The following is a 26,885-nucleotide window of genomic DNA, read 5'->3' as shown; positions in this document are numbered from 1 at the left end:
TAGGACTGAATGGAGCTGAGAGACATAGACATGGATGGCATTTTGAGACAAAATAATGCATTGTTGTTTTTGGCCTTTTCATGCGATTTATTGACAATAACAAAATAGCCTCATCATTCAAACATATATGTGATCTACGATGACAGTCGCTGACAGACATAAATATTATCCAAGCTGTCGAAGTTGAGACAGAGGATCTTGAGATGTGGGCCAAGGCAAGATCAGGGATAGATGAGGTAAGTATTGCTTCAGGAAGGCTTGTTTGTTCTCAGAGTTGTGGTTTATGATGGAGAAAGAAAGAAGACGCATAAGACAGTGAGAGAAAAAGATGGAGGTGCAAGTAGACTCCAGTGTACCAATGAGATAAAATCCCCTAAATCCCCAAAAGACTGAGTTGTGAGTCCTGCAGAGTTTGACACGTATGGTTGACAAAATGTATCGTCGTCATCCTTCTCAAACACACTAGATGTAGCAGTTAGAAGGTTCTATCTCTCGGCCAAGGTGCAAAACAATCACGGGAAACAAATAGAGCGGCTGTTGTTACTGAGGAAATGTCTGAGGAGACATTGTTCTGGTAATAGTGAGAACCGTTAACAAGTCTTATAAACTTTCCTTCAACCACCATTTGGTCTGTGATCTCTCATTTAGAGTTTGAATGGTCGGCCGTAGAAACGGTGACTTAATGGAGTCTGACATGTGGCCAACAGACAAATGATTATTTCGTTTAGTTGTGGTGACAGCTAACAAGCTAGTGACAGCTCATATCAACAACCTGTCAGTGTTTGTCTCTTTGTCTCCTTTGGTGGGGTTTAGGGGAATGTGGCACTTGTTATTCTATTGTAGTGCACAGAACCATACTGTGCTGTACGTGGCAGCGGTTTGTGTGATGAGCAACCAGTAGCTGTCAGACGTGTCAGATGTGTGAAGTATGTTCTATATACGCTCTCGTATCTGCTGTCATGGTAACACACATTCTGAATAATTCAAGGAACACTTCCACGTTACTGGATTTATGCTTCTTCACTTTCTTACCAAGAGCTACATGAGAAGATCGACTGCACTCTCATTCATGTATACGGTAAATATGAAGCAACCTCCAGCAGCCGGTTAGCTTAGCTTAGCATTGAGCCTGGAAACAGGAGGAAACAGCTATCCTGGTTCTGTGTCCAACGGGAATAAAATTCGCCACCTCTAAAGCTCACAAATGTACATGTCAGACGCCTACAAAAATGATTTTAAATGGTTTTACATTGGTGTTTCGTGAGGTTACCAGGCAACCAGCGGATACGTTAACTGATGTGTGTAATTTGATATGTGTGTTACATGTTTTGTAATATAAATCTGATATCTGAAACACTGCTTCTTCTGTGGACTTCTGGCAGCTCGAGCTCACTCTACAACACAACCTACATTCTACTCTGAGAGTATGAACGCAGTCCTTTTGGTGCATGTTGACTTGTGCCAGCCAAACAATGTGGAAAAGCAAATTATTTTACTAGACACGCTTTTATTTGATAAAACACACTATTCAACGCAGTGTTTATGACCCGACTTTAAATCATGATACATTTGTTTCTCAGGAATAGGGATACAACATGTGAGATGACAAGCAATGACAAGAAAGAGCTCCATTTGCTGATGGGATGCAAGAAAAGTTATGACAGCTTTGGGAGAGAGAGAAACGCTGGCAGTAATGGAAAGTGTGAAGCGCGGAGCTGTGGTGCTGCCCTGTGACGGGAGCCTGAGAGAGCATCAAGGAGAAACTCCTGACAGGCTCTCTCAGCACATACCTCCCCCAACAGAGCATAGAAGACACAAAAGACTGCGGCCGTTTGACGCTCTGCTGATACGGTTGTAGAACCTTATTACAATGAGAGTTGACAAGGATGCAGACAGCGAAGAAGAGCCGGAAAAGCACCTAAGCAAAAACTACAGCATGGAAACAAGGACATAAAGCTCATGAGTGATTATGCTCTTATTCCAATTGACAGCTGAACAAAGCTAAACACTTACATGCCTCTCCATTCCCTGTCACACTGACGTGAAAACAGTGGCTTGTTTTTTCATGTCATATCAAGTCTCGCCTGGGGACGAAGGACCAATATTCAAAGAGAGATGAGGAGGTGGATACAGTGACGGGGGTGTTTTATTTTCTATGTTGAATTATACATTAGCCACAGTCTCTCAGACCAGACATTTCAGAAAGACAAATGAGCCCAATATCCGTAGCAATTACCGGCACGTCGTAGCGCGTGCGTTTACAGCGATGCCCCGCGTGCTCTGAGGGGGAACCAGTTAGTCACACTAACACTCTCACTACATTCAAATCAAGTCAAACTTCCCTGACATGAACAATGTCCTTGCACCCCTCTCAAAATCCCATTTGTTTGCTCTGCAGCCACAGACTTTGGTCAACATATTGCTTACACGTAACAATTGCTTTGACATGACTGCACTAATGCAGCTAATGGCACACTAAAAAAACGTCCAATGATGGAATACAACGGCAGAATGTAATCCGACACATTCAACATGACCTGAATATGCTAACACCAGTGTGTGTTTAAGTTGCTCTAGAGCCACCGAACATGCAGGGTCACATTTTCCAAATATTCCACGTTCTCATTGATAACATGCAGTGTCTCAGTGGCACAGAGAAGCACTTGTTAAGACATGAAAGTTAATGTGAAAAGGACACAATGAGCAAGAGACACTACGTAGTTTCCTTTTTAACGTTAAAAAACGATATGCCATGTGTGGGACGGTGCTCTTTGGGAAGTGCCTGATCAAATCTGCATGATGACAAGACAAAGCGTTGGAATGAAAGACAGGAAGAGAGACATGAGCATCGGCTCTACTAAAGGCTACGTAGTGTTCACCCAGTGGTTTTTCACAGATGGAAATAACATGAATAGGAATAATATTCAGTTATATAATGAGCTCTTCCCATTGAGAATGTATGTCCATGTCTTGCACTTTTCATCATCCTCATAATGCGAGAGAGCCTTTATGATCACCATGCAATCATTACAGTCGTATTGATTGGCATCGATGTTGCCCTCTAGAGGATATGAGGACAATGAACATTGCAGTAAAAGCATGCCACGCCATTAAAGAACGATTGTTGGCGAGGTAAAGGTTAAAGCTGGTGTTGCTGCTTTTTTTGCCATATCCACTCACCAACACACACACACCTTCATCTTAATCTGAGATCTTAACATGCGTGTCAAAAAGAAAAGAAAGGTAATGTTTGGAAAGAGCAAAGTAAATGTGTGCATGTTAATGATAAAGAGCGAAGTAAATGAGACGATGGAAGTGGAAAAGACGTGAAAACAAGCGCAGTAAAAACCCGAAAAGTGAACTGAGGCATGAGAATAGGACTCCACGCTGAACTAAAGTCGACCCTGAAAGGTGGTAAAGAAACTGAGAGAAAGCAGAATTATTTGCAAAGTGAAACGACACACACAATATACTTTAACAGCTGGCTCCAGGTCACACGGGCCACTACTGATTTATATTGGCAGATGCTGAGAGGCCTGTGTGGGTATGGTTGTGCCTAAGTGAATGCACCCATGAGTCTGCGGAGGTTGGGGTAGATGGGTGCATGTGCATACATGGATGCGTGTATTAATCGGCCGGCAGTTTGAGACTTGGCCTGGCAAAAGTGATAAAAAAAAAACATGGCCATTAAAATCCTGCATTTAAATCCAACACCCATGCCTCTCCATAAAGTTGCCGTTACTAATTAAGGCGTGACTTTCTTCTCTTGTTTCTCCGTCTCCCTCCACCTCTCAATCACACCGCTTAATGGCCGACACTTTCCTTCATTCTGCCACGAGACTAATAAGCAAGAGACGTTTTCCATTAGGCAAGTGGAAAGGTCCTGTGTGTCACTGACAAGAGATCCAGATGACATTTAAGAATCTCACCAAGTCTTAAAAAAAAAAAACAGTCATCACTCTCAAGAGTTTATTTGAAATGAATTGAAGAAAAGAGCGTTGAGCGTAGTAGTGGAAATGTTGAATGTCAGGTTGCAGATTTAGTAACGCGCCGACTCGTTCTTACAACTCAACAATCTCCTAATTTATTGGCCCACTATTCATACATACAAATGCAGTTGTTTCCATCCCCTTGAGAAAGGCAGAGTGTATTCCTAACCTGTCTCTTCCTGTCTCTAATGTTGTTTATGTTCCGCCTTCCTGCAGCCATCCCCTCTAATTCCTTCACACGACGGAAAAGAAAGGGACCAACACAGAGAGAACAAGGGTTCTCTTTCTTATTTTCTTGCCAAAAGGTAACTTCCAGACTGCGCTTGTGTGCGTTATCTGATATTTACACCCTCTTGTTTCTTCACAACAAGCGCTGCTAAACAAATACTTTCCCAGAGGAACAGCCCACCTTTGACCACGCAATCACAGCTTGGTTACAGAACACAGGAGAAAGAGCTGTGAATCCACGCTATCTGCTGTTTAACAAATGAGCGCCTGGGTTTCTGCGGATTTATGTGAGCCCTGGGCTTATGCTGTTGTGGGCTGGTCACGGTAAATCTGCTATTTTTGTCAAGGTGTGAAATGTATTCCGCTGCTAAATCACACATGGGGGACTTACTAAAGACAGCGCTGTGTACACACACGCACACATTCTCGCACACTATCTTGATTTGCTGCGTGACTTTTATACGCTTCATTAAATCGTTTCTACAAGTACAAACCCACTTTGATGGCCTCGTGAGTAGTGTGTGTGTGTGTGTGTGTGGGGGGGGGGGGGGGGCAGAGGGATGGCCACATGACCTTGATTCACTGGCAGACATAATCACATGAACACTTTTCTGAATGAGTTGAATGAGAAATACCACGAGGTACAGAGAACAGGAATACTTGATATAGTGGCCTCCAGTATATGTATCTGTCTGCAGACTCCTGTACCATTTCTTATTTCTGTCTCCTCCCCCTTTTTTTAACATCTGTCCATTCGGTCTTTGTCCGTAGATCAAGCCAACAATCTGTGATTAAGAGACCAACACCTTTAGTTTCAACGCCATGAATCTTTCCTAGTTCCCAGTGCAAAAGACGATGTGTATTTTTTTTAGTATGGGTCTGTATTTTTGTGGGTATGTTGCTACAGGCATCAGTGAGAAGACTAAATATCACCAGGAAGTCAAGTTTAAATAACGTATCAATTTTATATCTATTTTTAAACTGCTCCCATCAATATTTTTATTTCGACAGTGGAAAAACAGACTACTGTATGTGCTATGTGATCGGGGTCAACTGTAGCGACAAACCCACTGAGAATTATTGCCAACTCTGCAGTTCCCCTCAGAATTACACCATTCACAACACGATGAGCGGTGTAGTGCTACTAAAGGAACACGTCTGCTTGTATTTGCCAGATGACATGCTATGCTGTCGCAAAAGTTGAGCCAGCTTCAATGATTTTGCCAGAGTATCCTGGGGACTGTGTGTCTGTATCCGCTCGTCACATTTTTAAAATAAACTTCCGTGTGCACAGGACACATACAGTTTGCCCTCGTACATGTATACGGTCTCTCTCCAGAATAAACTTCCAAGGTATAGTTTTTAGGTTTACTTAGTCAGTAAAAGTACTTAGATCCTAAGAGATCCTGGTTGGGGTTTTAATAGGAACATCTCTGTTACATGAAACAGTGGTCTCCTGTATTCGTTTGACCCATCCAACCTCCCCAGGATCCCCCCCCACCCCACTCGCCACCATATTAACCAGTAGAATTCACCAGTCCAGCAACAAGGACACAATAACTGCAATAACAGTAACATAAAGATGTGATTGAATTGTGGCCTTTCCCACCGTCTCAGTCCGTTTGTCCTACACAGAGACTCTCCAAATAAGTCATTTGTTTGCCACTGGGATGTGGCTGTCACAGGCTGTAATTTATTAGTCACACTTGCACATCATCAGCTGAATATTCATAACACACCCACACCAACGACCCACAGCATCCCACAGCAACAGAATAATACATGGGAGACCTGCTACCAACAGTACATTGCATACAGCCTGTGTAAAAACCTAGTTCTCAGCTGACTGTGCCAGATTCGCCATTACCGAGCCAGACTGGAGGCCCAAATGTCAACATGGCATGACTGTAAAGTAGATGCATGCCTCCCTCTCAATCACACACACACACACACACACAGTTCTCCGCCCACATCTCATCGGGTTCACGAGTGATTCTCCTGGACTGAAGGTTTCTTGAGAAGCAAGAAAAACACACACAAAAAAGAGCACAGTAGTGCTGGAAACTGTGGCCAAGGAGCGGCTGGTCGAAACACGGTGGAAAAAAAAAAAGACAACAAAAATGTGACAAGAGAGTTTAGAATAGAAAGACCCAGGAAGAAACTAACGAGAGCTAATAGGAAGACAGAAATACGGCAGAGGAGAGTAGCCAGGGGCAATCATACCGAGTTTGAGGGATAAAGATAGACTGAGAGAGAAGTAAAAAATCATTAACCATCAGGGTGCAAAGAATGACACTGAAGTTGTGTGAAAGGAGAGAGCAACGCCAGCTCTGCTGATGATGATGATGGTCACCATGATGGCAATAACCCGGGGCTTGTTAAGAGATTCATTCCACACACACACACACCTCATCAGTGATCTCTTTTTTCCATCTCCCCTCCCACTCAAAGTACACGCTCACACAAGGCGTGTGGGCTCTCGTTTGAAACTTCATCTCAAAATTAAGCACCACTCATCTCTGAGCTTTGCCCGAGGTGCAGAACACCACCGCTGAGAGAGAAATGGTGCAGTGGAGAGTCGACGCGAACGGGAGGGAAAACGGAAAGTTGATAGAAGAAGAACAAAAAGTACAGAACAAAGATACGGACCGAGGAAAAGCCAATGAGAAGTGCAGTGGGAGAGGGAGATGGAGGAGGAAAGGGATGACAGGAGGAGGGGAGGCCAGTGTGACAACAAGGAGGTCATTCATGGCATGCAGTTTTGATCAGATGGAAAAAGGGATGAAAATGCAAAGGAGAGGAGAGGAGATCTTTCCACTTCAAACGCTTCCTTTCATTTCACCAGCCACCACTCTGACTCTGTTAAACACAGGTTACGAGTAAAAACGAAATGAAAAGTGTTCTTCCGATGGTCAAAGCTCGGTGGAAGCATCTTCATACGTTGAGAGTAAGCTAGAATGAAATGACTGGGGAGGGTAAAGACGTGTAGACAGAGAGGTAGAGCAGAGGAAGTGAGCTCATGCGATTAGACGGGTCCACTTACCCCGACCTCCACGTGATCCGAGCCCTTGTCATCCTGCTTGTGGAGGACCTCAAAGTAGTATCGTCTGGACGAGATTAGGCTGAGGGGGAGAGAGAGAGAGCTATTGTTAGATATTTGACGCTGATGGAAAAAAAGAAAGGAAGAATCTATCTTCTATAATAAGCCACTGCAGCTCTTTCCACCTTCGGATCGGTTATGTGTGGACCAGAAGTACAACTGTGAGCAACTTTGGGTCACTGAAAACTAAAGCTATTACAGGGTTTAATGAGACTGCAGTGAAGTAACACTTTGACTTTAACAGCACAGAATAGTCATAAAACCATATAGCAACTGGACCTGAGAATGGACAGGTTAATCAGCAGAGAGTATAAATCTGTGCTACAGGCAAGATGGCAGAAGAGACGGCTGTGGGCCAGGATATCATCAGCCTCGGGTCCTGAATAAAACACTCCTTCTGAGACGGTGAGGAAGAAAATCGATGCTCCACATAAATCAACATTTTACACTTACACAAGCTCCAGTGTTTTTCTGGATATTCTGCTTAGACCGAGTAAAGATCTGATTCGAAGTTTTACTGCGCATGTTTTTCCCTGCCCTGATGAAACACACACGCACACACACACACACAACCAAGCGACAATTTTCTTATCAAAAACACAGCTCGGATAATAGGCCAGCATCTGCTGCTGAATGAGCAACACCCGAGCACTGTTCCTCACATCATTAGCTCTACAAACACACACATACATACATATTTGAATACACAGACACATTGTTGGGCAGTGCATAAAATCATGTTTATGCATGTTTATGCATATATACTACACATCTACAGTGTATAAATGCCCTTTTACAAAAAAGAAAATGCCTTAAATGCATATTAAAGCTATTCTTTGATGGATAAAATGACATTGCATCTTGGAGAATCTAAAAACTATCAACAAGATCATGATGATTCTGTTTGCCACATCTTGGTTATTTGTAAAACATTTGCTACTCTGAACTCTGGAGTCGTTTGGCGCCTCCATTTTTATGGAGTTTTAATACGATGTGCGATGGCTTGCTCCGTTTCGCTGCTCATTTTCTGTCTTTGTTTCCGTGTCTCTCTCTCTCTGTGACGGCCTGGTTTCTCTCTCCCGTCTCCCGCTTGTCTCCTGAAACAAACAAAAGCTCATCTTCTTTGATGAAGTCTGTGTTTTGGAATTGAAAATAGCCGCACAAAAACAGGAGATAACATGAAACAATGACAAGCAAGCAAATAAGAGAAACTTTTGCTGCATGAGGTTATCCTTGTTCTCGAGTAATGTGCACGTTCACAAGTTAAAAAGATGAAATATTTGAGTCTATAAAATGACGAAAGTGACAGGCGGCTATATTTAACAAGTTCCCAGAGCACAAGGTGACTTTTAAAGTTGCTTGTTTTGCCCAACCAGCAGTTCAAAACTCAAAGAGACAAGCAGAAAGATTGTAACACTGAGAAGCCAGAGTCAGCTACTTTGTTTTAGCATTTCCGTTCGATAAACAACAGACTGATTGTTTCAGCACTGTCAGACATAAATGCCTGGTCTTTCACGATAAAGATTGGCAAAATACAGTTTAGTAGACTTATTGGCAGTGTGTGTGTGTGTGTGTGTGTGTGTGTTTATGTTCCTGATGTGGTTGACCGAGTTGAAAGGGAAGGACAAAAGCTCAAGGGGGGGGACGGTTGCGTGTTGCTCTATGCACAAACGCCGCCGTATCATCCGGCTGCCCAGCGTTCTGTAACCAATAAATCATTGCAGGTGCTGGAGAGCAGTGACAGTGTGCTAAGGTCACTCTCATGAATAGGGAACGTCTCTCTGTGCAGCTGCTGAAACGGCACTCAGCGAACCTAAGTGCCTCTTTCAGCTCCTGGCACCCAACATGCCCTTTCTCATACGATTCAAACACAACGCCATGCGAGACTTTAAGCTAAGCCACACTTCAAAAAAAGAAAATAACATGTTATTTTGCATTCACCTCAGACAAAACAGTCATTAGAGTCATTAGATTAGATTAGATCAGATGAAACTTTAATGAATACAATGATTTTGTGGGGAAATTGAGTAATCATCTTAACCAGAGCACTGAGTGCAGGATTCTGTCTATAGTGAAATATAAAGTAATTCAAAACACGGGAATATTACGGTCAGAAAAACTGGTTCTCAAACGTTGAATCTCACCGTCTCTATTCTAGCAAATTCAATTTCAAGTCGGCGTGTCTTTTTCCATCCTGAACTCAAAATGATATTTTTCGGAGGCCTTAGCTTATCGAGTTCCTGCCCCTGAGCGGACGACTGTAGATGGGTTTTAGGGATATTGCTACATTTCCTGACCCGTCATTAGTCTGTTTCAGACCATAATCTGACTCCATCTGGGGGATAATCTAATGTCAGAGCTGAGAGAGGAGGCAGTCTGCCGCCACAGTGTTTCAGAGTCAGGCTGACACACAACCACACACAAGGAGGACACTTAAAATGAATAACAATTGTACAGAGATACACACAGAAAAATGCATCCTGAACAATTTTACCGTCCGTCAACCTTTGGGGAACTCCTTACTAGCCCCTTGCCACTCTCAGAAACTCAAACATACACACAACACACCCAAAGCGTCTGAACCTCTCCGCAGTGATAGCAGCTGCTCAGCCAATAGAAACCTGTTTACAAGATTCCAGATAAGACAATGTGCCCATTCACACACACACACACACACACAAAAACACACGAAACAGTAGCGGAGCAAGATGGAGACCAAGAAAAGGATCATATCACATCATAACATAGCTTAGTGGCGGAGCAGAGGTGGAATGAAGGCGCAAAATTCCCGCCTTGAACAGGCTGTGTGAAAGGGGCTACTGAGAGACAGAGATTGAGAAACAGATGCAGAACTTTAAGTCCTATTCACACAGGTATCTAGCTTTTGTGTAGCTACATCCTTTGTATACTCTCTTTGTGAATTTAAGTCATTTGTATGCCAATTCAGAAGCAATTTCATCTTGGGGTGATGTCATTTAGTTTCTCTGTGGAGGTGAGGCATCTGTTAATTCCTTGTCTGCAGTTGTCTACTTAAAGTTATTTCCTTTTTAAACTTTGCGTGATTTCTTAGTATCTGTGTGTGTGTTTTTTTTTTTTAATTGGGCATGAATAAGACAGAAATATTCTTTGGGAAATTAAAATATGGAAATTCATCATGAGGACCCAAATAAAGTGATGGTTACAGACAAATGAGAAAGATGTGAATGCTGTTATTCGACAAAAACTAAGTGAATACAAAAAAAAGGTAAAAACAGAGGTGTTGCATGAGTCTATGTGTGTGTGGGTGCACTGGTCACACCTTGTCTTCCTGTGATGGATGACGAGGCGAGCTACGGTAGAAAGAGATGAAGAGAAAAATAGGAAAGAGGAGCGATGAATAGCAATGAACAGCAGAAACAGAGAGGAAATCATAAATGCTTTCTGTATCCTAAAAGGAAAAATACATTACAATGAATATCACTGAGATGTGATTTCATACAGAACGCCACGCCTGAAGAGAAACAAAACAACATAAAAGACCATGTGAAGGGCAAATGAGAGATGGAAGAGGAAAGAATAGCCATTAGCGTGTGACTCAGAGGATGAGTAGAGGACACAAAACAAGAGTCTAATTGCCTGACTAATTGGAGTCTTTGTTTCCAGCTTCCCTTCATTGGGCTGAACGGAGAGAGACAGACAAAGGAGCTCGACTGGGCTGGATAACACAAGATGCGACTGTTGGAGCGAAACAATATTCAGAAAGGATCATCCAAAGTATGAAATATTTATTGGGCAAGAACATATAGAGGGTTTTTCTTTTTTGTCCTGCTGAGAAACAAACTTCTTTCACGGGCATCTCAAAGAAAACGGTTCTGCTGCGGGTTTGTCTAAAGAAATATACAAAAGCCTGGGTGCACAACATCCAGAGGACCGACAGACAGGTTGAACACACACACACACACACACACACACACACACACACACACACACACACACACACACACACACACACACACACACACACACACACACACACACACACACACACACACACACACACACACACACACACACACACACACACACACACACACACACCCTCTGTATAACTAACCTGGTTTGGCGTGAGCAGAGCAGAAGTGGAAATGGAAACAGTATACTTTCTGCCCTTGGTTAAATACCAGTTCTCTTTCTCTTACTTTCCCTTCATCTCATCTATCTGCCCGCCGGCTTCAGCAATTTACTGATTCTACTTTTCCAGTTTCTTCCCCGTCTTTTTCCAACTCAATTTCTCATTCACGCTATCTTGACTGTCACCCCGTCTCTCTCTCTCTCTCTCTCTCTCGCCAGATTTCTGCCTCTCCAATACCCACAGGTGGCCCTTTTAAATAAAAGACTGTGCTCGGCGAGTGCTCTCCTCTCAACTACATTAATGATACCAGTGTTTAGAGCTGCCCCAAGGAGACGCACAAACTTCACTTTTCTCCCCTCGCGCTCACTCCCCTCCACACTCCATTTCTCATGCATTCCTCTAATCCATCAGAGAGCTATCACGCTGCTCTTCCCTGCAGCCTCAATAAATCCTCTTTCTTCCATCACCCTCCCTTTGCCTCGCCCCCCCCCCCCCTGCTCTCCTTCATCCCTTGCTCTTTCCCCGTCTCCTTCCCCCTCTCTTCTCCTGTATCTTGTCCGTTGCTTCTATCCGCCGCTTCTCTTCTCCGCTAGCTAACGCTTCCAATTCTCCCATATGTAATTATCTAATATAGCGTTAGAGCATTATCTTCTTCAATGCTTTATCTTCTCTACGCCTCCACTTCACCACGTTCTCACTTTGATGTCGTATTAACACTCCTTCTCCTCTGCTACTGGCCTGAATGCGTGGATATGTGAAAAACTAAAACAAAAAAAATGTGTGTCTAGCAATGCCTTGCTCTCCTGGGGTTTGTGTAGTTGTGCCACGCTGAGAAGCATACGCTCTTTTCATCACAGAAAAGTGTAAATAAACTATAGATTTATATTTGAGTATGCTCAAAATCACAGCTCCCAGTTGCTTAAAGCCATGACTGGGCCTTTTAAAGAAACTACAGGTCTGTGACCAACTTTTCTTTAAGATTTATGTCTTCAGCAGTGATGAGTGTGTGTTGCCCCGAGCCCATTCATTACTTTGTCGCAAGACAAGAGTGTTTACAGCTGTCTGGAACCGCCACTCCAAGGCAGAGTGAGAAGACGAGATAATTGTTTAAATATGGCGATAAAGTTTCACACTTTCGGACAGTCTTTCCTGGAAGGCATTTATAGTGTTGCACTCGGTTGATAGAATTAGATTTTTTAAAAATAAGAGCTTCAGAGAGAAGTGCAAACCCTGCTACTTCCTCACCTATGCACACCTAGAACAACATAAAGTGGGCATGAATGTTGCATTGTCGGTTTTGGAAAGTTACAGAAATTGACGGATGCAGATTTGGGGGGGGTTCAGGCTCGGTTGGACCGTTCGACAAGCACTTTGGGTGGAGCGTCCTGACACCTTTAAGCCTCCATGGTTTCGATCTTTTCATGGGGTTTGTTGAAAATTAGAAAAATATAGAATAAGGCCAGCCTTATCTTTTCAACTCGGTAAGTGTGTGTGCAAACATGCGAGCATGTGTATGTGTCCACGACGTGTCTGCATTTGTGCCGAACTACTGATCTCTTCTTATGGTATCCCGATACTTCCTTGATATTCACTAAGTCACTTTCCAAACAGCTTAAATATCAGTTCGGCAGCTGCTCAGAATATAATTCCCGCGTTTCCTCAGGCTGAGCTGACCCTCCGTCATCATTACTGTCTCGGATCACGTTTGGCCAGAAGCAGCCCCGCGTTACCTTTCGGTGGTACTCATGCATTACTGCCAATCCCATGTCTGCCACAACAGTCTTTCACATCTCAAGAGATGTGCATCAAACCCCTCAAAGACATTCTGACTCCACACAAGCCACACATGGACACACTCAGACATAGATTTGTGCCTCAGCAGGCTCCCATCACTCATAGAAACAGATGGCAAAGTAAAGGCCTGAGGGAGGAAAGTGGGACAGAGAAGTCTTTGCAGCTTGCTGGCAAACAGCTTCAGTCTAATTCAACTGCTACGGTGTAGCAAACCAATTACCTTGAGCGGAGACATGCTGGCATTAAGGTTGGTATTCACACTCAAGCACAATCAGGGAGGTGTGTGCACACAAAGACAGAAACATACAGAAGTTCACTCACATCTCAACTGATGTATACATAAATAGGAAACAGGTGCAACATTCAGCTCGCATCCTCGCTCAATCAGTATTCCTATGATGCCATGAGCACAAGTACTACACTTTCCTCTCTCTAAGTGCTTGAGAGTCCACGCCAGCTAATAGCCAGCAGTGCTTAAATGATTCAATTATAGATACTGAGAGATCCCATAGAGAAATAGCTGGTCATTCTCCACTAGGTTTCCCGCATTGTTGCCGGGAAAAGCGACGGTTAACTCCCGCCTTCCAACTATTATCGGCCTTTGGAGGTTTTTCTGTTATGTCATGCGCATAGAAAACAAATGGGAGCGTTTTGCTGTGTGTTGAAAGCAAAAGAATGGAAGAGAAAGGAAAAAAAAAGGGGAGAATGTTAAGAGGAGCAAGAAAAATGCCTAAAAAGTAAGAAGGCAACACACAAAGCCTTGCACGGAGAAAAGGGGAAGAACACACATCAACGCCCACGTGTCTGTGGAGGATCCGGCCGTTTGTGGACTGAAAGCTGCTCCTTCAAAATGCCAGCTGTGGTAATCCCAGATAACCCTGGAACCCTGCTCTCACCACGCCACTGCCAAAGGTCAGCGGCAGACGTTTTGAATTTCAATCAGTACGCCTGAAGGTGGAAATCTTGACAGACCATTACTCTAATGCTCGGAAACTCATCCACAGAAGCACATACAGGTGGACGCAAACACACAGGCATCGTTTAATCGACGCTTTTTGTCTTGTGGCATTTTTTTTTTTTTTGAACTCTCACCTTACTCTCACATTGCTGACGAGATTCAGCCAGCGCTCATTGAGCTCCAATACCTTTCAAACTATATTCCTTCTAATCTCCGAACTGTCAATCACATCCCGATCTGAGCTGCTCAAAAAGGTTCTGAAAGACTTGACGCCAGGCACGGTGTCAGATTTAGCTCAGTATGCAACTCGGCACGGTTCAGTTTATAGAATTTTAGCAAATGTCAATCTCCCCGCAGATGTCTATACAGCCCGAGGCTCAGAGAGCGGAGGTATAGTGTTGACAGGGTTATCTGGGTTCCTCATCGGACTACTTCACTGTCACTCATCAAGCTGTTGTGACAGCACCTAGCAGGCACTGCCAAACTATTACTTCACAGGTATGAGCAGAGGAGGAGACAAACAAAAAGAGACACTTTCAACCTGACACGGGTATTATTTTACACGTCAGGTTGTAGGTGCCATCAAACAGAAGTAGCGTTTTGGTACTTACTTTGATTCAGTCTAGTTTGAGTACTGGTTTTTATCTTGTGTGTGTGTGTGTGTGTGTGTGTGTGTGTGTGTGTCATCACGGCAAAATGTGGTCCTGGAGATCCCTAGTGTGATCCCAGTATCTAGTTTAAGGCTTGTTTTTCAGAACGATCATTTTCATTTCTAATTAATTCATGATACATGTCCAATAACAGAAAGAGCAGCAATCCTCTCATCTAAGAAGCTGGGCAGGCAAATGTTTTGCATTTGCTCTTAAAAAAGGTAATCAATCAACCAATCATTATCACCAATCCCAAATAAGCAAGTCACTGGGGATATAAGTAGTTGTTTTGATGGTTGTTAATACATTTCATTGAATGATATTCCATGTCAATTTCAGTGACATGGAGCCTTTAAAAGATAGAACGAAGAAAGAGTCAACAGAAAGAAACGGAGAGACAGCAAGAGGGGCAAATGCTCTCCATCCTCAAGTTTTATTCAGCAAACTTCAGAATTTGAACGCCGGCACAACTCCCTCACACACACTAAATAGTGTGAGTCATTGCCTCCAGGTGGCCATAGCCAGGTGGTGTGGATGGCTACCAGATCTCCCAAAGAGGTGTACTGATCCTACTTTCCGGTCCATCCCATCTATTTAAATTGCCACCATAGGACACACTTTCACACACACACACACACACAATGGCTACAGCAGGGCCACAACCCACTGGTGGAGCACCATTTCTGTCAGCTTTTGAACAGCACGGGTCTCCTGCTGCGTATTGTTTGCACTGCAGCATATGCACACTTCTGAAAGCCCTTGCCCTCTTCTACCTCATCTCCTTCTACAGCTTCAAATTTCCTCCCCAAATGCAAATGCCATTGTGGCGTTAGAGAGAGAGAAGGCCATAAAAAGAGAGTGAGTGAGAGAGAGAGATAGAATGAGGGGCTGATGGGGAAAAGGGTATGAAAAGGTGGTATAATATATATATATATATATATATATATTTATGCATGTGTGGTTTCAGTAGCCTTTGAATGCATTGTGTGGAGACCTCCAACAGTAGAGAGAAGTGCTTCAAGTGAACCCCTCAACAACAATATGTTTCATTCCCTGACAATATGATTCAACCCTGCAGCAGCCATTAGTCACTGTTCACTCAGCTCTATGACAGTCGGCTGTACGGCTCCAATGAAGCGAGACGAATAAGTAACCCCAGTCCAAAGCGCGAGAAAAGAAAGAAGGTAAAAAAAACACCCCCCACAGAAAGCAGGGTCTCTACAACCTTGTCTGTTGTGTTTCATTCTGCTTTTGCTCTCTCTGTTCAATTACATTTTGGAAGACTGCCCTCTGTTTGGCTGTTGTTCTGCTCGGCACCATTCAACTCCATTCTTTTATGCTCCATTTTTACTCATTTCTTCCTGTTTTGGGCTCAATATGATAATAACTAGCACCGGCAGCACATGAATTGTGAAAGCTGTTTTAAATTGCAGCTTGGTGGTAGAATGGAGTCTGTAAATAGACTCCGATGGCCCTGAACTTACTCTTATAATAACAAATTGCACAAAAGGATCACGTTGCCAATGGTTAGCTTTAGCCTCGTATGTGATGAATAATCATTTTCACAGTGGCTTCCCATTTACACAATTGAGTGTAATATTCTATAAACACTAAATTTGTTTTTTTATCAGGTTTACAAATGTTTTAAATTGCCAGGTGATACAATCTGTCTAATGACTGATTTATTATTGCTGTACACATAGTTTAAAATTTTTTTTTTTTTAGAAAATGGTATCTTGTTCTGCCCTCCTAATTTGCTCATCTCAGTTCTATCCCATCTAATTTGAAGAACTCCTTTTTATGAATGCACGGCGATTAATCCCGCTGCACGCACAATTTGCCCCGCTCAGGAGCAGATCAGCTTTGCTATAAACAGGTTGAGTGTAATGGTGTGCGAGGGATGGATGTCGCACAGTGCAGCAGAGGGAACACGCGGATGACAAATACACCGCCTTTGCTGCGGGGATGTTTCAATAAAGTCATCAGACGCAGAGAGGAATTTCAAATGTCACGGTATTCCACAAACAAATGCACATTAATGCACAGACGTATATATGCATTTGCTTACATGCCCAGAAAACAAACATCTTCTCTCACGCACGCCCACACAGAAACATCAAAGTAGATTTTGCTGAATTATCTTAACCTAGACTTTCATGAAATGATGGTGGAATCATGAAGAGCTTTACACATCAGGGTCGAAAATATAAAAAAAAGATTTTGAGAGATGGTAGGGAGCAACAATCGGTGTGTATGTGTAGGGTGATAAATATCACTGTGTCTCAGTGGGGTAGAGAGCACACAGCGGAGGCATGTTCTCTGCAACAGTTCTCCTTGAGTGGGCAATTGTATTACTGACAGCATGGACAAACTGTGGGAAGCTATGCTGCAGTTAAAATACTTACATAAAGCTATATGCGCACACACACACTATATGTATTGCAGGTAAAAGTTCTGCATAAAGTACATTATTTATTTTGAATATGATTATTGACGCATTAATGACTTTAATGGTGCAGCTGATAAATGCTAATTTTAATTACTATATATGCTGCTAGGTAGCTTGATGAATTTCCCCCGGGGAAACAATGGAGTCTTATCTTAACGTATGATAAAACATCATCATCATTATTTATTTTCTGATTATCATTAATTGAAATCTGCAAAGTAACTAGAAATTAACGGTATTAAAAAAATGCAATGGAGTAAAAAGCACAATATTGGCCTCTGAAGTGTAGTGCAGTAGAGGTATAAAGTAGTGGAAATACTCAAGTAAAGTACAAGTACTTCAAAATTGAAGTAAAGGGTTAGGGTTACCTGAGTGAATGTACTTAGTTACTTTCCTCCACTGAGCGGCGTGTTTAATGTCCCTGCCGTATTCTGCCTCCACACTTGGTTGCTTTGTTCTTGTTATTGTCGGAGAACGCGAGACACTTGTCAGACAGGAGGAGAAAACAGAAAAAAGCTTTCAGCTGCCTCCTCCTCCTCATCATCTCTCTTCTTCGTCTACTTAATCTTTTGTCATATCTCTTTGCTCCCTTGTAGCCTGGTGTGCCTTCTGTGCTCACCAGGACGAGTTAGTCCTACGCACAGACAAACACAAACACCCGCCAACAGGTCCTGGTCTGCGTTCAGTCCCTTCTGGCATTGATGGATTGTCATTAATTACATTATGTGTGCCAATGTGGGGTTTTTTTTTTCAAAAGGGAGGAAGAAAGTTCAATATAGGCATGTTTTTTTTTAAAAGCAGTGACATTTTTTTTGTGGTTTTATAAATCGTAATAATCCCTCTCAGAATGATACGTAAACAGTTATGATGAGACCTTGACACATGATGAGACATCGGAGCGATGCAGTGAGTCAGACTGAATTAACAGCAACGTCAAATTAAAGCACAGAATATGATGTGTGCCATAAGACACTCTCACTGAATGTCTTCCATCTCAATTGTTTTTCATAGATTGGAATTGCAGTCTTCCTTGCATGATGTTGGTCACCGCTATATTGACGTAAAATGACTACATGCAGGATTGTTTTGCACAATACCATTTGTAATTTAACGTATGGGTACAACTCCACAAGTAACATGTTCTGATATTAAGAGATAAATCTATTTGGTTTATATTATTACAAAACTCTTCTGTAAAAATAAAAACACATTAGACAAATGGTCTGTGGGATGTGGAAGATCAGGGCCTTTGGTCCGTGTGAGTGTGTTGTGTTATATCAGTAAAATGTACTATAACTAGTACCAACTTGGGCTTCACAGTTCTCTATTATTCCCCAAATGTAGGTCATGTATATCACTCATAAGTTCAGTCAAGATCACAAAGTCATTAGCGCCACTCAGATCATCAGCTGATTTTCCAGAGCGCCAAATTCACTGTCACCAACTAGAGAGGTCCATTAATACTGCTGCTGATGATGCTGATGATGCTGATGCCATCACTGCATTGCAACCTGATTCATGAGCAAATAAACTATCCAGGAGGCTTGCATGCTCTACAGGCCACTCAAAAACAAAACTTCCTAAGCTTGTTATAATATCCATTGTGTAAATTAAGTGGAATCTAATCAGAACATCCTTGTTTTATTTTGCTTGTATTGCAAACTAGCTATGGCATGGATACATTTTACAGTTTACAGAGGCGTGCAAGATGATACATAGTATGTGCGGCAGGGACCTTGAACGTCAGAAGCTTGCACGCAATGCATCCTGGGACACACAGGCACTGCCGTATTTACTACATTTACTATGAATACTGATTGGACATCCACACAAAATATCTCTTTAATATTTGCATATTGATTTAAACCATATCACCAAGCCCCAGACAGCTGTTTTGACCAGTTCTTGTACTTGTCTTGTCAGTCGACCACGATAAGAATGTCTCACACTGAAAGTGACTTTGCATCCATCACCCAACGCTTACAGCATTTGAAAGAGGTAAATACGCATTCAACATGAACAAAACAGTTTTTCTTTCTCTTTATTGTGTGCGTTCATCATCCAACTTGCACCGTTTAGAAGTGCTAAAATATTCTGAACTTTCACTAAAAAATACATTTGCAGTGTGTGTGTGTGTGTGTGTGTGTGTGTGTGTGTGTGTGTGTGTGTGTGTGTGTGTGTGTGTGTGTGTGTCAATAATTTAAGCCAGCACTCTACATCTTCATCCAATCGGGCAAATGTGGGAACCCAAGGGAAAAGAAGCACCATTCTTTAGGAGTTCTTCTCTTGCTGCATGATAATATCAACTTAACAATGACTGTAGAGGCAAACTGACTGCAGATCAGTGCCAATATTAAAGGGTGCTTTTACGCGAGCAGCTCCCAGCAGTTAGGGAGAGAGATGTGGGCAACCTGAGAGGAGCTGATAGGAAAATATGTTCTCATCTTACAATTAGAGAGAGAGGCATTTCAACTGTAATGGTCCTCTGATGAGACTATTCCAGATATGTTGATTCATACATACATGGAAGTACACACCTGCACACAGAAGAGACACAACCACCTGCTTGAGCCATCGATTTCCTCCTTCATATGAGCAGTAAAAGCCCTCTGAAGCAATTATGTTATAAAAGAGGCTGTAGACCGGCATGAATTGACGCTACACCGGGCATGATCGGTACAAACTGCCTCTCAAGAGTTCGAGGGACACTTTCAGTAACAACCACACGACCGGTCCTAAAAGGAGCTCCGGTGGTGGTGTGTATTTGTGAAGCGTATTGTTCGATGCTAGCAGGGCCTCCTCTTTTGGGCTCTGTGCTGGCTTGAGAGTGTATTAACTGAGCCGTTAAGAAACGTGCGCAGTTGTCACAGGTACTTACTGCACAGACTTGGAGGACTGGGACCTGAACTTGCTGAACTCGCCTGGAGCTGTCCACTCTGTACCCAGCTGAAACACACAAGACAGGAGACACAGATCAGAGCGAGTGTGAGAGAGCAGGGAATAAGGGCAGCATACTAAATAAAGCACAGTTTGCAACTGCAGAGTATTCATGCTGAAAAAAAATCCATTTTAGAAATCGGCTTTGCAAGATAAAAACCCCAACTTTATGATTTTTAGGCACAGACAACTATTTTGGAATGGTCCTGTCTGTAAATAGGTAGGATGGTGGTTATGATAGCACAGCAAATGAAGAGTAAATTGGAAAAACTAAATAATATGCCCCGAAGCAACAGGGAGAGTCAATCAGGAGGCTAGTTCTGAGAGCAAATGGCTAGAAACAGACAGAAAATCAGAAAGAGTCATTCCCTGCCAACGCTGAGACTAAGAAGCCGGCTCATCAGGACGCTTGGGGCTCCGGCTTCAGCCCCGCGGTCGAATCAGTGCCCATTAATTTCCTCAGCAAGCCAACGCGGCTAATTAGGGCCCCTGCTGCTGCTGATCCATAATGAAAGAATAACACCAAGATCATAGTGCGCATGCTTTTAATTGTTTGTGCTGGCCACACTTCAGGGTTTGAGACACATCACAAGAGCCTTTCAGCTTGTAAATAGCTGCTGATCCTCACTCTGGGTACCACGATGTTTTTTACGGAGAGCAGCACACACAATCACGCACACCTACAACACAATGACACACATGAATTATACAACTGCACCTCTGACCGCGTTTGCTGGCATGAGAAGAGAACCACGATGGTAAGAAAACCTCAAAAAAACAGGCAGTAATGTCGGCCCTAAACCAGCCAGGCCCCTGGCTGTGCCAAAGCCTCTGAGAGTCTCTGTGAAGCAGTTGGCAGGAGGAGGAGGACACAATGTGCGCTACTGTGCCTTCACTCCGATGCCCACAGCCTGCTGTGCTGCCGTAGTACATTTCCACAGCAACAGTTTCCTCACATATTCCTCCTCCGGCACCGGAGGAACGCTGGAAGTTAAAATGACTGGGAGAGAATATTCAAATGAAAGCGTGTGCTAGGTAGCAGATTAAGCTCACTAAGCTCATTTACAACATTTACATATATACGATGGAAACTTTTCTTTAAAATCAATACACATTTATTCAAACAATTGCAGCAAATGACTCTGTGTGGATTTTTCTGAAATAGTTATGTGAAGTTGAAAGATGTTGGAGAGCGGAGAGCATGTTCGCTCATAAATGATGGGACGCTGATGTGGTCTTAGGTAGTTTTTAAATAAGCAGCGATGTTGTTCATTTCATAATAAATAGTTTGTGGACAACGGTGTGCATCAGTGTTAAAAGAGAACTCCACTGATTTAGCATTGCACCTGTAACATTGTGTATATTCTGCAGGGGTGTTCAATTAATATTCAACGAGGTCCAGTTAGAGAGAGGTTCCTCGTGCAAAGGTCCGGAACATCACAATAATGTCTAACTTGCGCTGTGATTCAGTGCCATAGTTATTGAAGTAGCCAACAGTTGTATTAACCTCTGTATGTCGTCAACAGCCGACTGTCAAATCAAATAAAGAAAGAAAGAAATTGAATCATATCTCAACAATATTCGTCAAGTTTTCAAATTTAACTGGATGAATTATAAATAATAAATACTCTAATAATAAATAAATGTTCTTCTCTCATTTCAATTAAAATAAGGGCTGGATCTAAAAAATGTTCATCTTAAAATAAAGTAATTTATTTGAGAAAAATGTAATTTAACTGAATTGCCCTGCAGCTTCAAATTCAGTTCATTCATGTGTCAAAAAAGCCCTGATATTATATTCTTCCCATCTTCTAAAAAGAGAAATGTGTGTGCGGGGACTTTATCTGCGGTTATTGAAACCACTAGTTTCAGCTCTGTTCTCCTCTCTGGTAACATCATTGCTGGACAGTGAATCAATGCGTTAGGATTCTGATCGTATTGGGCTCTTAGGGTTTATTTTTCTGTGACTTAATTTCAGATGTGAGTGGGTACGTTTGCTCAAAAGTTGTGTGCTTTGTCTCGTAATGTGGCTTCACATTGCAGCTTTTAATAATCGCCACAATCTCTGGACGTACGAGACATACTGCTTTTAAACCGCCCGTAGGAAGAATGAAGATATAACAGTCTGTCCATTCTTGGTTAACGGCTCTGGTTTTGCCGTCTATTCTCTTTTTGGGGAACGACATGTGAAATAACTTCTCGGACTCACGCACTATTCCGACCGTTCGGCCTGTCGTCGTGTCTCTCCCGTCTGTGTGCATCTCACTCAAGCCGCGACGCGTATCAGAATACACATATTTGATTGGCCGAGCAGCAACAGTACATGTTGTTTTTGAGCATGTACTGTGTTTTCTTTATAAATAAATTATAGCCGACACTCATTTAAATCTTAGACTGCTTTAAGTTTTCATTACGTTTTGCTCATCTTGTCCTGACATACGACAGGGAAAACTGCAGAAAGTAGTGCAGCAGAATCTCATTTGAGCAAGTCTCCTTCAGAAGAAGCATCGTTAAAATAAACTCTGTGTCACAGTGAAGTGCTGTTGGTTTCTTAAGAGAAGCAGCCGACCTTCAGCCAAAGTTAAATAACTTTGACAAATCATAGCTGAATGGAGGAGGAACTTTAAAATCTTTGAAAGCAGAGGGAAGCAGAGAAAAAAGGAGCCGCGACTTAAAACTTTGCACTGAATATAAATGGGGAAACTTGCAATACGATAATTGATAAAAACGTCTCCGTAGTCACTGTACTTGCATGTTTATATTCTCCCTGTGAGTGTATTGTTTTCTCTGGAAAGAGCTGTTGTTCAGATGAAAAAGAGAGTGATCACACAGCGGAGGCAGCAATGCAAAAAATATGAATCTCGGCAAGTCGCGTTATCTAGTGCCGACTCTAAATACGGTAAATCTGTCTCATATATATTTTGAAATAGGTTAAAAAAAAAATGATAATTTAAGTTGTTTCCAAAGCACATGAAAATTCAGAAGAGAGATGCAACTACAGAGGCAGAAAAGCAAAACAATCTCACCTCGTTTTAAGAGTTGACACGAAGGTAAATGTCATGTTGAGGTGGATCAATAAATTATACTTCTGAGCTTCTGAGGACTGAGATTTTCAACTTATACATTGCCTGACACAAGCTATTTTTAAACATCCTCATTCATAATGGTACAGACAAACGTGCAACACCTTTTCCCAGCGCAATATGCTGCAAATTATGTTTTAGAAGGTTCTGAATTCATAAAGCAGCTCATGAACATTTCCTGTACGCCTATCCATTTCCTTCACATGAATCATCTGTTCAAACAATCTCCTTCCACAGGGTTTTAGATCCTCTAGATTCTTTTGAGAAAAAGCTGTAAATTGAGGGTTTCAAAACAGGCAGCTTCACACAAAAGGAGAAAAGCATTGGTGTCGAGGAGCAAATCTTCCAAAATGAAAGGTTGTATGTCTTTTCTTCCTCGTCAGTCGGTTTATCAGCTGTGTGTGAACGATGGCAGGATCAAAGTCAATGTCACAATGACAAAACACATGCAGCGCCTCAGCTTTCCCATGAGAGTGGCAGATGTTCTCCAAGGGACGCGTGCACATGCCGTATAGACATGAGAAATACACACGTATGCGCACAGAAAAGATTTCTCGCTGAACGATGAGTCATTGCTTATTGAGAACACCATCTCCTCACCAGAGTGTGTGTGTGTGTGTGTGGGGGGGGGGGGGGGTAAATCAGAAGGCAAGCAGCCAGGGAGTCATGAGGGGCCACGCACATACACACTTCTTCACATCACATTTGAAAACACACCCCCTCGCTGGCATATTGTCTTATTTTGTTGCTACTTCAGAAGTCTCCTCAGAGCAATAAGGCAGGGAACTACATTTCTCAAACTTAAAGCAGACAAACAACCCAGACACACACACACACCAGCCGTGCTCTAGCGTAACCTCTCTCACGCGGACACAAACACTGTCTGTGTGAAGCTCACCCACATATGCAGGCGCCTCGAGAAAACTAATTTCAGATGCCCACTGGCCCTGAAACACAACACAGGGTCAAGAAATCTAAGAAAAATGAGTGTGTAATGGAGCTATGGAGACATTACTCCTCTCCCGGTCAACTTCTTCTCTATGCCCTCTTTTTTCTCTCCAAATGTGAAGAGAAAAGTAATAGAAAAAGAGCTGACCTGTGATATAACTTCAAAGTGTTTTCTTTCTCTTGTTCTTCTCTCTGTATTTCAATTGAACTTGGACTCCCAAAGTTTTGTGTGAGAGGCGAGAGGCCTGCATACAGTTGCTTTCATGCATTCATTCATGAAGAAACCTGACATTTCTAGAAATGCACGAGAGAAGAATGGCCACACTCCATTTAGCTGTGTCCATGCCATGACCCTGGCATTGTACATGGTGGGTCCCTAATAAACCCGAATGGAACGAACCCATTATTTACACCCATGTTTTTCTTGCCATTTAAGGAAAAATGTCCTCAATGAGAAAGGTCTGTTGAAACCGGTAAAGCCTGCAACTTACTCAATTAAATAAAAGGGCAGTTATAGGATTAAGGAGGATTTATTGGCAGAAATGGAATATAATATTCATAACTATGTTTTCATTCGTGTATAATTGTCTTAAACTAAGAATGGTTGTGCAATTTGCAACCTCCCCACTATGCCACTAAGTCTTACACGATGCACCTTTAAAAAAAATATATCGCGAAAAAAAAGGGCAGGACATATTTATTAGTAGTGTGTTCTGTACACAGTGTGTAGTTTATTGAGAGGGGACACCTATTAACTGTTCCACCAGCGGACTACATGCCGGGTACAGGTCGCTCTCTCCCTCGCTCGCCACAGCACATTCAAGAACAGACGCAAAGACAGAGAGTTCGCAGATCTACTGTACATATTTCTTAGTAATGTTCTCTACGACAGCTACTTCGTGATATAGAGAAAAGTTGATGAATCATCTTTGAACTGCACTGCTCGTGACCTCTGGGTGCACTTGTCTCACGTGGGATCATGTATATAGAGTCCATGAGAAGGAAGTGTAGGGTTTAGAAAGTTGTTTTTCCCCCTCCCTCGAGGCAGACACTGATTCTCATTCACTTTAGTTTGGCGTAAACATCAATCTGCAGATGCATCAAACTGGCTTGAGACTGATGATCCATCACAATTATCCTCATGTCTGTTTTTATTGTTGTCAAAGATACATTAGCAATGGCTGCTGTTACAGCTGTTAGAGTCGTGTGAATCAAACGTTTTGCAAACACTAATGTAACTGGAAGAAGAATAAAAGCAGACATGGACGTGCTGCTGGCTGTGATGGATTGCCTACCTCAAGCAGGTTTAAAAATGTCATCTCGGGGGAATCCATTTTCCACCCTGATTGTTTATTCTTTCTTCCCAAATGGGTTACTTAGATGCAAAGATTTTGGAAATTTCAACTCCATTATACGCTTTGTCATGGTTTTCAATCAAAAGTGTGCTATTTGTTATTTTTAGACAGATGTTGTTACCTGCCAATAAAGAATCTGAAAAACACCAGAACGGATCGTTTTACGGCAGACATTCTGATTTGCCACAGCAGGCAAAGCACAGGAACTACTAATTACATTAACGACGGCTTCTTTCTGTTCAAGTGTGACAAAGAGCAAGCACGCACAACAGTAGAACCCTGAAAGTCATGCAGAAAAATTATTATTTAAGTATTAGTCACACCTGGGATTTTCTTTCTGTGACATGTCAAAATGTCTTTGGTGGAAATAAAGGGCCTATAGAAAACCATATTATTATTATAAACTATTATATATCCATAGACTAGGATGACCCGAGCAGCCAATATGAGAAAGGGTCTGTTTTGTTTTTTACATGTTTGGAGCAAAATTCTTATATATTAAGAAAAAGTAATTTCATGAATAACCTTAATTCCCTTTCAGTTGCTAAACACAGTTTAGTGTCTTAATCATGCGTAATAATATAGGTTGTTTCATAGTTGCTGTTTCCAGTTACAGCCTTGTCTATCTGACAATGAGCAGCTAATGTTGCTGGTGAGTCTCATATTGATTCCACTTCCCTGACCCAGTTTCCTGTGCGTCCCCATATGTGTTTCTCTTTGTGAATTAGACAAAACAGGTTTCATATCACATATGACATACATCAGTGCTTTCATGTGTCTGCACAAACACACAGACATGAGCACTACACCGGTGCATGAAAAAACACACACACACACATCAAATTGCACACACATGCTCTGTGCTACTCATAAGGCTCTCTCAATTTCAGACGAGCTGGTCTGGTTCTGGGGGAAGCTCTGCGGGAGCCGTCGGACATTCTGATTGAAGGGAAATCTCGTTACAGATTAGCTGACGGCAAAAAAAAACATGATTAATGCCAAGGCGGGATAATGGGTGATCCTCACTCTTATTGAGTACATTTGTGTGCCCACAGATTTGTCTTATTAGAAACCACACTTCTTTCTCCTCCAATAAGCACAGCGAGCTGGTACGTGTGAGGGGCCGAGATGAGGAGCCAACCACAACACAAGGTCAGTTGTGTCTTTCAGGGTCCGTGTTCTTCAACAGGATGTGTTTGAAGGTAACTGCCAGGATGAAAGGGCCTCTATAGAGAATGTTTCTATGTCTGCATATATGTGTGTTTTTTGTGTGTGTGAGAAAG

The 26,885-nt window shown here is 42.4% G+C and overlaps 1 protein-coding gene across 1 annotated transcript in view; it reads right to left on the bottom strand.

Moving 5' to 3' along the window:
* b4galnt4a (beta-1,4-N-acetyl-galactosaminyl transferase 4a) overlaps positions 1-26,885 on the bottom strand; it is a 120,701-nt gene that overhangs the window by 12,237 nt on the left and 81,579 nt on the right. The window contains exons 7-8 of the mRNA XM_076088836.1: positions 20,158-20,225; positions 7,261-7,339 (exon numbers count right to left, since the gene is read on the bottom strand). Coding sequence (XP_075944951.1) covers positions 7,261-7,339; positions 20,158-20,225 — 147 coding nt within the window. The remainder of the gene's footprint in view (positions 1-7,260; positions 7,340-20,157; positions 20,226-26,885) is intronic.

This window comes from Anarhichas minor, unplaced genomic scaffold (genome assembly GCF_050575085.1).
Source record: "Anarhichas minor isolate MPS153535 unplaced genomic scaffold, ASM5057508v1 ptg000011l, whole genome shotgun sequence".
Classification (NCBI taxonomy): domain Eukaryota; kingdom Metazoa; phylum Chordata; class Actinopteri; order Perciformes; family Anarhichadidae; genus Anarhichas; species Anarhichas minor.
The sequence above is the reverse complement of the archived record's forward strand: the minus strand, read 5'-3'. Positions and strand labels throughout refer to the sequence as shown.